General features: G+C 35.3%; 2 protein-coding genes across 2 annotated transcripts in view; one reads left to right on the top strand and one right to left on the bottom strand.

The window, feature by feature from the left end:
- The first annotated feature begins 357 nt into the window (after nt 1–357).
- On the top strand, nt 358–2886 carry LOC148954999 (uncharacterized). Its single transcript, XM_089099620.1, has one exon. It carries the CDS (start codon nt 358–360, stop codon nt 1444–1446), a length of 1089 nt encoding a protein of 362 aa, XP_088955746.1. The 3' UTR covers nt 1447–2886.
- The window catches only part of LOC148954998 (putative polypeptide N-acetylgalactosaminyltransferase 10), a 51916-nt gene continuing 41168 nt past the window's right edge, over nt 1455–12202 (bottom strand). Inside the window, exons 8-11 of the mRNA XM_089099611.1 lie at nt 11585–11806; nt 11030–11143; nt 8168–8311; nt 1455–3302 (exon numbers count right to left, since the gene is read on the bottom strand). Of these exons, the coding sequence (XP_088955737.1) occupies nt 3129–3302; nt 8168–8311; nt 11030–11143; nt 11585–11806 (654 nt within the window). The 3' untranslated portion in view covers nt 1455–3128. The remainder of the gene's footprint in view (nt 3303–8167; nt 8312–11029; nt 11144–11584; nt 11807–12202) is intronic.

The raw sequence follows: 12202 nt of genomic DNA, 5'->3' as shown, positions 1-12202 counted from the left end.
CTGAACCCATGTTTGGCTGAAAATATTCCTCCGTCGCCACTTATTTCATGCATTTTCTATAGATAGTGCAGGGCCCATGCCATATGAATGTGCAAATGGAGATTTGCGTGTCTTAATAGCTGTAGAGCATTTTAGCAAATAAGTAATACTAGTCCCCATCCCAAACATTAATTGCGGCCTCTACTGAAAAAGAATTTTCCCAAAGCAATGAAACTCAGGTAGATTTAAAAACCAAATGGCCTAATGATGAATTTTTAAAACATATCAATACCGGAGAATTAGCCGATGAAAATAGTGAGAAATTTAGAACGTTCATTTGTATAATTTTACAGAAAGTATAAGTGATCCTGAAACAAAATGAGTGATAGGACAATGAACGAAAAAGAGCAAGATTGCTCTCACAAGATGGCAGAGGAAGACAAGCCACTATTGGAAATCAATGATCAGACACCTGCAGAGGGTGCCAGAGGAAAGAAACGCAAAGTCAAGAAAGATCCAAATGCTCCCAAACGACCTCAATCTGGTTATATCAGGTTTTGTAACGAAGAGAGATCAAAAGTGAAGGCTGATCAACCTGGTCTTGGTTTTGAGGATATTGCAAAGGAACTGGGAAGAAGATGGGCATGTCTTGATGAAAAGGAAAAGAAGATATTTAATGAAATAGCAAACAAGGAAAGAATAAGATACGAAGCGGATAATTGGGAGAATTTTACTCGCCAGTTTAATGAATACTTTGGAGAATTTGTGAAATCTGCAAATGCTCAACCCATTGGCTGTGCGAACGATGTTGACAAGTTTCAAATGTATGCTGCACATGTTGACGATCTATGGCGAAGAGTGGTGGTGGAACATATGGATGAGGAACTTTTAGATGCTTCGGAAGGAGAGGGTTACCATTGCTCGTTGGTGGAATTTCATGAATTGGAACTTGTCTATCTTGAACTATTTGAGCTCTACCATCTGCCAAAGAAATACACCAAAGTGCCACTCCAGAAGGTAATGTCTACCATAAAAGCTCGACAGAAAAAAGAGAATGCCATTAAAACCAAACAAGAAAAAAGAGAAGTTCAAGGGACAAGACCCGACCCTTCGTCACACATAAGTTTAGAGGATCATCCACAAACCTCTAAAGCGGGCCTACATCATTCTCCTGACGGTCATTTTGAAGAGGTTGAAGATACGTCCGAGGACGAGGAAATGGCTAGGAAGAGGAAGAGGGACCCCTATGAGGAAGATGGTGACGATACAGTCAGTCAGAGGTTTAGACGAGGAGAAGACTCCATGACATGTCTGGGTTTGAACAGCCGGATAGAGAATAGGATGGAAACTTGGAGTGTGAGTTTTCGTGATAATTTACGTGATTTTTTGCAAAACATTTTCTTATACATCGAAGTTTGCTATTATACTCTGTGTAGTTGCCAAAAAATATCGCTGAAACCTCACTGACTGTAGATGCCATGTAGATGGATGTTGTAAATAGCGGCTATTGTAAGCTGAAAGTGTATAACCCAAGGATAAGTATAAATGCACTTCAGATGTATCCTATCAATCAGGTCAATTCAAATCACCGATCTGGAATAGAGCAGGAAGAAACAGGACTAGGTACCGGTTATAGGCTTTACACTGAGTGACAATAAAAGGATGAGTTGTTGACAACAACTGTACCAGAAATTCAGCGAACAAATTTGGCTAACGTTGTGCTACTGCTCAAATCACTTGGAGTTGATGACTTATTAGAGCTGCATTTTATGGACCCACCTCCTCAGGGGCTTACCAAAGTAGGGCCAATGTTTTACTCTGTAAAGGAATGTGGGGTTGGTCGTGTACAGAAAGGAAGGCAAGCACAAGAGCATATGAGTCAAATGGAAGATAAGATGAAGCTAGCTCAAGAGTCAATTCGAATGCCTCATGAAGAACAAGAAAAGAGGAACAAGAGGAGTGGCTAGAAAGAGGAAAGAAATATTCACTCCAGAAAATGTTCTTGGAACTCTAAGAAGAACTCCAGGGCACTTTGGTCTTTAGTCTTATTCGTCATACATCTGTGATTTTGCATTATTCGCTGTAAGATAAATTTTGAAATGCTTTTAATATCGATTATATACAAACAAACTTTTTAGCTTTAAAAAAAAGGTGAAATTAATCTAAGGCCCATTTACAATGAAGTTATTAATTCCAATTGTTTTTATATCCGTCCACCAAATCATATTTCGTAACCTATCTTTGTTAATATCATGCCTGGTAAGCAACTAGCCTTTAAAAAAGCTTGTCATAAAGTGAAAATTTAAAATACCATTCAGTATCGTATTTTTTTTCAGATACCCTTTTAACGTTACCTAGAAAGGGTCTTCTTCTTTTAGTGCTAGTTTTGTTTTAAGGTCGGGCCTATTATATTGTCCTTTGGACTTTTATCCTTATTTTATTCTGCACTGAAGACGGTCAAGCAGAGGTCTCGACCGAGATATTTGCATATTTTCCTTCGATTTTTCACTGGCTGTCATCTCCCTCTTTTTCTCTTCTTTGCGATTTATTTTTCTTTGTTTTGTCAGGCGTTGCCAGTGTTGTCTCAGAAATTATTTACTTGTAAAGTTTGTATTTTGGGTGAATTAAACATCCAGGAATGAATCTACAACTCAAATAAGGTGTAATCAAACCCATTCTTAATCAGACAAAAGTGATCCTTAATTTTCTTTGCTGATTTCAAATATGCAAATTTATTAATTTAGAATGTACCTATAATTCTATTTAGAGTCCATCAAGTTCTAGATTTTGTCTTTCGACAGGTCTTGATGAATATAAAACTATATATTTGATCCAGCGACTATTTTTGTCTTCTTACAACGACAAACTCATAAAAGGAAGAAACACTGAAAAAAAAAAATAATAATAGCTAGCGACAAAAAAATCATACAAGACTTGGGGGCATACGAAAAGGCTCGTAGAAACCCGTATTAAGAATCTAAAATGAATAAGAATATAATGACCGAAAGAAACAAATCTAAGAATCTAAGTGGAATCAGTGGCAGCAGGAGGCATATCAAAATCCCATTAGATTCTTCCAATTAACCATAAAAAGAAACAACAACAGGCCAAGTACACAGCCTCACTTACAAATATACACCAACCCTGTGTTACAGTTCAACACCAGATTGGTGCCAGTTTGCTAGAGCTGTTCGATTGACATGTTCAAAGTTCCACTTTTGGGTTTCACTTCTTGTATCACATGCTGCTACGAACAATTCCCGCCTCTCTGGATCGTGATCCAGACATCTAGGGTTGCCACCATGGACAAGCCACATTTTATCCTAAAAAAATACACGGTTAATCTATGATTTATCCCAGACTAACAAGACAGTCAATTTATTATTTTGGGAAAACACTTGAACATCACCGCAGTGTTGGGGAAGGACATACGACACTTTCCCTCCATTGCATCATATAAAACTTCTGCTTTGGTCATCTTCCATGAAAACCTTTGAGGATTTAAGGACCTTTATCATAATTGCATCAAAACTTTCTCACGCCTATACCGCCTTTTTCTTTTGCTGTTCAGTAAAACTATTCGGGGTATTCAGTGTTTTCGTATCCCAATACTTGTTGGTCATCTAGCTCTTCATCGAAAGAATGCCGGTCAACAACTAATCACTATGAAGCATTTCAGAAGTTACTGAAAGAAAATCAAAACCAAAACGTCTTGCCTATTCTTCTCTTCTCTCGTTAGCACTCGTTCTATGTGTAAAACTTAGCTGATCTCACCACTACAGACGACTCAAATACACCGCATAAGATCGGAAAATATTCCTAATAATACTTCCACTTGCTTTTCATCAAAAGCTCAAACCCAAAAATTATACTCCAAAAGTCTAAAATCCTACCAAGACTCACTTTCATGCTAGGCAAAGGACATTCACAAACGGAGTACCCACACAACCAAAAGAAAAGCCCAGGGAATACCTCTGAGGAAGTCATAACCGGCACTCACAAGTACCTCTTAAACATTTACCGTTCGGTAAATATTTTTTAAGCTTATATCGCCAATACGTCTGAATTCAACATCGTCTTAAGTACCTAGATTCAAACAAATTACGGATAAAAATGTTATTATCTTCACCTTACAATAAAATGTGACTTCAGACAAACGAAAATATATAAATATATGGTTACAGAAACACTGTGAATTTTATTTGTTCTTCACTTATTTGCACACTAGTTGGTGTTTCAACCAACAAATTGGCCAAATGTAAATTTACTTGGAGACTTAACAGATTGCATTTTGGAGCCTCAGATTTTAGAAGTCTTCAGAAGCTTCAACGTCACAAAATATCAGGACAAGAGGTTCAGATCAGGGACAAAGAAAGTCAATCAATATTTTTGATTTTCTACTTTAATTATTTGCCCCTAATTACCGAATCTGTATCTAAGTCAGCAATAAGTTAAGCCCAAATCCGAAAAGTTCGGAAATGTTGACCAATAACGGATTTTCAAAAGTCCAGACATTAATCCTGTCGAGGTCTAAATATGCTGAACTTTAGGATAAATTCTGGAAAGTGGAAGCATAGACCCCAGAATTATGCTCTCCCACCAGCCGATTCTTTTGATTCTTTTGCTCTCCAACCAGTCAAGATGAAAAAGCATTTGTTGTTAACGGGCCCTACAGCTCCCTTTCGCCGGAACCCACATTCATAGGTATAACACTCCTCAAAACAACAGACATCACATTTCTCTTACTCTTGCATCACCCAAGTTCATACCATCTCAGGTGGCTCCCCTACTCGAAAGTATTCTGTAGACTTAGTTAAAATGTATTAACAAACAAAATAAATAAAAAAGATTTCTAAACATTTCGTGTGAAAATAATACAATAGGGATCAAATAGTAGATCTCAGCCCTCCCCCCAATCTCATAATTTTACAAATTTTTTTTATAATTTCCTTTAATTGCCTTTTCATTACGAATTTGCGCTCTCCCTTCCAAAATTAATTTTTGGGTACGTAGTCAAGCCACTTTTTCATAAAAGTTTCTTGCATATGTCTACGGGTATTTCTTTGGAGGAATCTTTCTAGTAAAGCTGTAGGCTTTTATGTTTCAAATACCGATATGATAATCCCATAACCATATAAAACCAAAAGGAATCTTTTAGTTTTAAGAAAAAGACGAAAATAAAAAAAAATTGCACACAACTGACTTTTTCGTCCGATTGTATCTTTTGATTTAACTGTCAAGTTTCAATCCTTGCAAACAAAAGGGAAAAAATAAATAATCTGAGCTTAGGAGATAAGATGTTTTTCTGTCACAAGCCCCGGAGGGTCGAATTCAAATTTCGGGGAAAAGGCAACAAACAGGAAAAAACAAACATCAAGAGAACAGATTTAAACAATTCAAAAAAAGGTAAAACTAGTTAAAGTAAATTAGAAAACATGAATTTCAAATTTAACCGGTCATGACAAACATAAAAAAAGTAAACGAGCGAATATATACAAAACATGGGCAAATAATAATTGTCTTTCAGTCTTAATAGCCAGCTCAGGTACTTCCACATAATTATTCGAGGGAACTAATTTTTTCAATGGGTGGAATAATAACAAGAAACATTATTTGATAATTTGAATAAGAAATGCCAGAAATTAAATAATATTGAAGACATCAGAGGGGCAGGCACCAAACCCCTTTTGTGTGTTTCAGAGACAACAGGATCACACGGCGTTCACAAAGCTAGTAAGATTTTCCATAAAATTCATCCTGGACCTGCATCCTGCAGGAATATAAAGCTGAGAATTTCAGCTTATTGGTTAAGGACATTTCCAGAAGCAAATAGCTGAACTTATTACGTAAGAAGTAAAAAAAAGTCAACATTTAGTCAACAAGTTAAACCGATCTTTGACAAAAGGACTAAGTAACTATTGAACTTGAAAACTGCCGTTTTTCCCATTCGAAAAAGAAGCCCTAGACCCCGTCTGCTATGGGTCAACATTGCTGACTTTATACCTGAGTGAGGTATGGAGTCTTTCTGAGTGTCACAATAAAACAAGATTGTTTCACAATGAATTACACATACAGTAAATATCCGGTAGTAACTCCCACAAAAGCTCCATGGTTGTTAAAGGAGGAGGAAGACATAGTCATTTAAATAATAATTCAAAGATAAAAAAAGAGAAATGAAAAAAGGGTGACAAAGAGGATGTATTAAATACAAAAAAAGATTAAACAGATTCTGGTCAATCCTTCACAAAAAAACACGTTTAAAGAGAAGCCAATATCTTTGTTTTATTTTTTACAATCTGTGTTCGAGTGACACCTTCAAGCTGACTCAGGAATCACATTACATACAATATGACTTTTCGTTACAGAGTCGAAGTATGACCTTACGGGGTGGTTGAAAAGAATTTGAATAAGATTCATTATGAATAAGATTCATTTCATGAAGATAAAAATTAGTTTGATTGGAGGTTAGTACTAAGGGGCTCAGGGAGGCTACGATGAAGCTGAAAAGAAGTATAACATGCATTCAAAAGAATATATAGTGATTCGAGATCAAGCGTGGGGATAGCTCCTAAACAATTAGTTTCCGGAATGAGGTTTCTAGCCTTTTTGTACGCCTTATAAAAGAGGTTTAATATAGAGCAAAAATCTAACATCCATACTGTAGACACGGCGAGGGGGGAGATAAGGACGCATATAAGGGAGGAAGGATTGCAGGGCCTCTGTACCTCTTCTGCAGTGATTTTCTAGTCAAAAATTGAGCCTCACTTACTCTCCACATTTACGTTATTCAGTTGGTGCCATCATTGACTCTATGAAAAAAAAGTTACTAATAACATCTATTTCGGTATTGCTTTGGCTACCATCAAATAACGCCACCAATTGATGCAAACATCAAATAGCGCCACCAATTCTTCATTGTCTTCATTCTTTGTTCCAGAACTTTCTGCACGCATTTAATAACAGTTATTAATTTTCTAAACTCTTTATGCCTTTTCTTTTAATTTTTGAGACAGTAACACAAACAAATGTTTCTTTATATTTATTCATTTCTTTTCTTTCTTGTAAATATTATCAATTTATTACAGAGTTTATCCTCAGCCTTACGAGCTGCATGCTCTCTACTGGTGAAATTTATTTTATTTTGACCTGTTAAACCTTGTCCATCCATCTTCCTATAATTTTCATTTTTTCTTGGAAGATCAAATCAAGTACAAAGGGCTAAGAAATGCTTAATTAAGCAAAAAAAAAAAAAAACACCAAAAAACATGAAGGAATTCCCTGGTGATGGGGCGCCCACTTACAGAAATCATGAACACCAAATAGTGCTTGCCAAGCATGGCGAAATTGTACCTAGCGTACACCGGGTGGCAGAAAGTGCCCCGCCCCCTCCTATTACCTGGTAGAGATTCGAATTTTGTGAAAAAAGAAAATATTGTCTCATTCACCAAAAGCGATTTTTTGTTTGACGAAATGAAATTCCATATGAGCTATAGAATTTCCCGAGAAAAAAGACGTTTTCAGTGAAAATTTCAAAAATTTTGCGTCGATTTATTCGCATTTAGATCATAGATGTTTGACTTTTATTAACTAATAGAGCAGAAAGCAAAGATTCGGAAACTGACCAATCTCCATTAATCTTTTTCTCATTGAGCCTCATTAAAAATAACAACTGAAGATATATAGCTGAGAGAACAGTCTAATTAAGCGCATTATACAGTCTAATAAGACACTATAAATCACCAAAGTTGATCTTTTTACCAAAATACAATCGTTTCTATCATTTCTCTTTACGCCATTTTTTGGCATCAGATAACGTAATGTCTTAAATGTTATATCACTCGCTTTATTTCACATTTGAATCCCATATTCATCATTGTGCGTCGTTGCTGTGAAAAACAACTGACATGTACCAACGCGAAATTCCTATGACCATTTCAAAGGTATAGTTAGAAAATACAATATAAATCCGTCAAAAATAGAATTCCGAACAAGAATATACCTGATTTTTAAGAATAATTAGGAAGATCTCACACCAAAGTAAAAAAAAGTAGTTTTTTTTAGGAAATTTAGAGGAAAAAGTAGAAAACCACCAGAAATATTTGAGAAACGTTTTTGGGAATTATGTCTATATAACGGCAGGTTTGGAATATAAATTATGTTTCATTTGTATCAAGTTTAAAAAACTTACCATATCATATCGCCACAGTTGATTGCCACCACTGCCATGGCAGCCCCATAATAAAACTGGAGCTTGATTTTCAGAGCTGGATACATCCCAACACATCGTACGCTTACCAGGACGTATATCTTTGTGCCAAGTTAGTGAAAACTTCTACAAAAAAGTCCTTTACAGGCACAGGAACACTGATTGAGATGGAGGAGAGTAATTGTTTCCTAAATATTATTGCCCCTCCCCAAAGATTTTGAAAAGTACATTTATATATTTGAATTTCAAGGTTGGGAAACAAAGTCAGCGTAAGACTTCAAATAATTTAGTAATCACATTATTACTTTTAATTTGCCTACACTTTGGTTTTTTTTTTTGGTAGTGGTGTTTTTTTTTTTTTAGGTTTTTTTTTCAAAATGCACATCATATAAGATAGCGTAATACTAGCAAACAGAAATGTTAAATTTAGAAAATAGAACGGTAAGTTCAGATTCAGAAAAATTAAAGGATTGGCCTATCGAAACAGCTAATAATAGTTTTACAGGCTCTCTTACTCCAAGCGTTTATTTCTTACTTGTATATCATTTTACTGTTTATTTTTATTTTAAAATCATTTGTAATAATAATGTTATTGTTTATTTCTTGCTAGAGCTCGTGATTTGAACTCCAAATGTCATTAGGCATAGGATAGAACAGTAAACAATAGAAGAGAGGCTTGCATGAATGTTAAAACACCGAATGGTCACCTAGATTGATTTCTTACTCTTTAACCTTTTTCAAAACACGCTACTATCTCCGAATGCATTAAAAAGTAAATATGGTCAGTCTGAACTTACCATAAAACTTTATTTTAAGAATTAGCCGGACGAGAGAGGTAGAAAAAAAATATAAGAAAATAGATGAAAATTATTCCTTAGAAACTGGCAAAACCTGAGTCTCTTCCCCCGAAATAAGCTATTAGAGTTTGTGATGTCTGAACTTTGTGATAGAGTATTAGCAGTGAGTTAGGCAAAACCTGAGTCTCTTTCCCCGAAATAAGTTATTAGAGTTTGTGATGTCTGAACTTTATGATAGAGTATTAGCAGTGAGTTTATGTCTCATCAAAGCTGAAAGTGTTTCTTTAAATGCACAACGGTTTTCACGTTAAAATTAGCACAAATTTTAAAACTGGCAAAATGTGTGATTACATTTTTCATCAATTTTATTAGGACCTGGAACTTGCTTGTAAATTCTATTTTGCGTGTTCTATTCTAATTGGACAAGTCACTTTTGCAAAGGAGTACTCGAATCAGAGTAAGTAAGTAACAATAATAATAGTAGCTTATTGGTGAAAACGCCAGTAAGGACTGTGACAAAACAAATAAGACGCCAACAATGGAATGTTTATCTAGCACTTAGTATCTAGGAAACAATACTTAAATACAATTCAATATAAACCTACAAAAAAAAAAAAACACCTTTATGATTCAGTCCTATTCTCTGGAACTTCCCCAGCTTACGAATTTCCCCGAAATATTTTCTTTTCTAATATATTTCTACCCAACTATTATCACAACTAATATACTAACCGTCATTGGGGCTAGGAAAAATTCCAGTACTATTGTGATCCTCCTCAGTCGGTTTCAGTTCATTTTTGACCGGTTGTAAATCATGCCCGGGCTAAATTATAGTCACTCTTGTCGACAAAATAAAAATTACTCTCGACAAAAGGGCTAATTATGTATGCCGTATTCAGTTTATCGAATCGAACATTGTTCATCTTCTACCCATATTTCTACCCAACTATTATCTACCCAACTATATTTCTACCCAACAATTATCACAACTAATATACTAACCGTCATTGGGGCTAGAAAAAATTCCAGTACTATTGTGATCCTCCTCAGTCGGTTTCAGTTCATTTTTTGACCGGTTGTAAATCATGCCCGGGCTAAATTATAGTCACCCTTGTCGACAAAATAAAAATTACTCTCGACTAAAGGGCTAATTATGTATGCCGTATTCAGTTTATCGAATCGAACATTGTTCATCTTTCAAGCATAAGATTTATGATTGACCAACCAGAGTCAAGAGTTAAGGCACATTTTTTTGAAAATAGAAAAGGTGAAAGCTTCAGACAACAGTTTTTCGATCTGTAACAGCAATCTGGCAATAGATACAAAGACACAGTAGAACAGAATAGTTGAAAACAAAACTTGGGAGAGATAAGCTGATTTTTTTTTCTGTTCTTGCATGCTTCGGTTCTAGTTCGGTTCTCCGTTTTGCGTTCTTTTTAACTTAGGCCTCCTCCACAATAACGGGCCTTGGAAACAACCTCCTACATATATACCTGAAACATGGATTTCTTTTTCTTTTTCTTTCTGAAGATACCTTATTTAACAAAGAATAGACGATATGGAGGAATTTCTCATTTATTTTTCTCAATGATTTTTTCCAAAAAAATCTATGATTCTTACGTACGGACTAGGAATAAAGCCAGAGGTACAAAATCAAACAATAAAGGTGGAAATGGGAGTAAGAGAGGGTGAAGAAGGAAACATCAAAGAAGGTGAAAACCGAAAACGGAAGTAAATAAAAATTTAAAAGAGAAAGGACTGTCCAAATGCTGACATTAAATAAAACAAAAGTTGAAAAACTAAAAGTAACATAAAATAGTAGTGAGGTAAATAAATTTCAAGAAATGTAAAATAAAAAAAAGAAGGGAGCTCTTTTACATCTTCCAGAGACGACTTATAAGCTTTTGTTCTGATCTAAAACTTCTGATATAGACTACTGTGCCCTTCCCCTGCCTTTACACCATCCCAAGAAAATCACAAGAGAATACAAAACTATACGTACAGTAAAAAAATATAAAATAAAAATAGAATTAGTTGAATAACTTACTTGTTCGCCAGATGATCCCGGCCTGTCTTTTAAGCATACGTCTAAATTAAATCTTTCGTTCTGGTTTTTGAATTTGGTGTCAATGCACAGCGAGGGGTCTGCAACGCTTCGTATCTAAAAATAGAAGATAACATTGAAAAGCGAAGGTAGGTACAGGTCAGCTACACTTCAGTTTAACTGTTCAGCTCAGCTGCGACTCTCACTCAAGAGTTTATTATTATTCAGCTGAATTATTATTCAACTATCATTATTCACTGGCTGAAACGGAGATCAGCAACGCCTTGCGGGTCTAGTGCCGTCACACATACTTATTTTTGATGTCCCCTCCCTCAAGAATTCTTGTGTACGTACCAAGGTATACCTTGCGCACGAAATATACCATATAAAACCAAAAATATGTACGGTATACGGGGCGGCATGTAGACTTCATTCGTAAATTAGTATTTAACCATAATATAATTTTTGACAAAATTTGTTCAGAGAACTATATCGATATATCTAACAGTCTGAAACCCTAATTAACATGGAAAATACAAAATAATTTTCGATAGTTACCTCGCCAGTGGCAAAATCAGGAGGCTCAATAGGTGGATACTTTTTAGGCAAGTCGAAAGCAACCTCTTTCATGAACCACTTGAAAGGCTTACAGTTGAGCCGCTTACGAACTGCTTTTTGCTCAGTCAGATCACCTGGATCTATGTCCCTATAATGTGGCTTTCTTTTATAAAGATACTCGGCATATTCATCCATCCACACTTCGGCCACTCGACGATAGTTCTGAAAAAAAAATATACAGGGATAATATTATATACAAGGGTATAATATATACAGGAATATAATATAAAATATACAGGAATAAAAATATACAGTTAAAAATATTAACATTACAAAAACAATAACCTTTTTTTTAGGCACGAAGAGAGATTCTTCCTTTTTTTTTATCCACACAGGTAAAGAGAATTACTCTCCGATATTTCTGAAGTGAAAAGTGTTCTTCAATTTCACTGGTTTATATTGGTGACGTGTTTTCGCAGACCATTTCACATTATTCCTTTATGGCATGCCAGAAGGAGCTCTGACTCCTTTTTTTTAAAACCTCATTGGTTTCTGTGTGATATTAAAAGCCAGTGAAAGATCGAGAGTTTTCGAATTTCAAAAATTTTGAGTTTTCAA

This window comes from Artemia sp. Qi Xiang Cuo, chromosome 2 (assembly GCF_049724085.1).
Source record: "Artemia sp. Qi Xiang Cuo chromosome 2, ASM4972408v1, whole genome shotgun sequence".
NCBI lineage: Eukaryota > Metazoa > Arthropoda > Branchiopoda > Anostraca > Artemiidae > Artemia > Artemia sp. Qi Xiang Cuo.
This window is presented reverse-complemented; position numbering and strand designations above follow the sequence as displayed.

Excerpts from the sequence above, each read along its gene's own strand:
- LOC148954999 (XM_089099620.1), top strand. The coding sequence starts at position 358 with ATGAGTGATAGGACAATGAACGAAAAAGAGCAAGATTGCTCTCACAAG.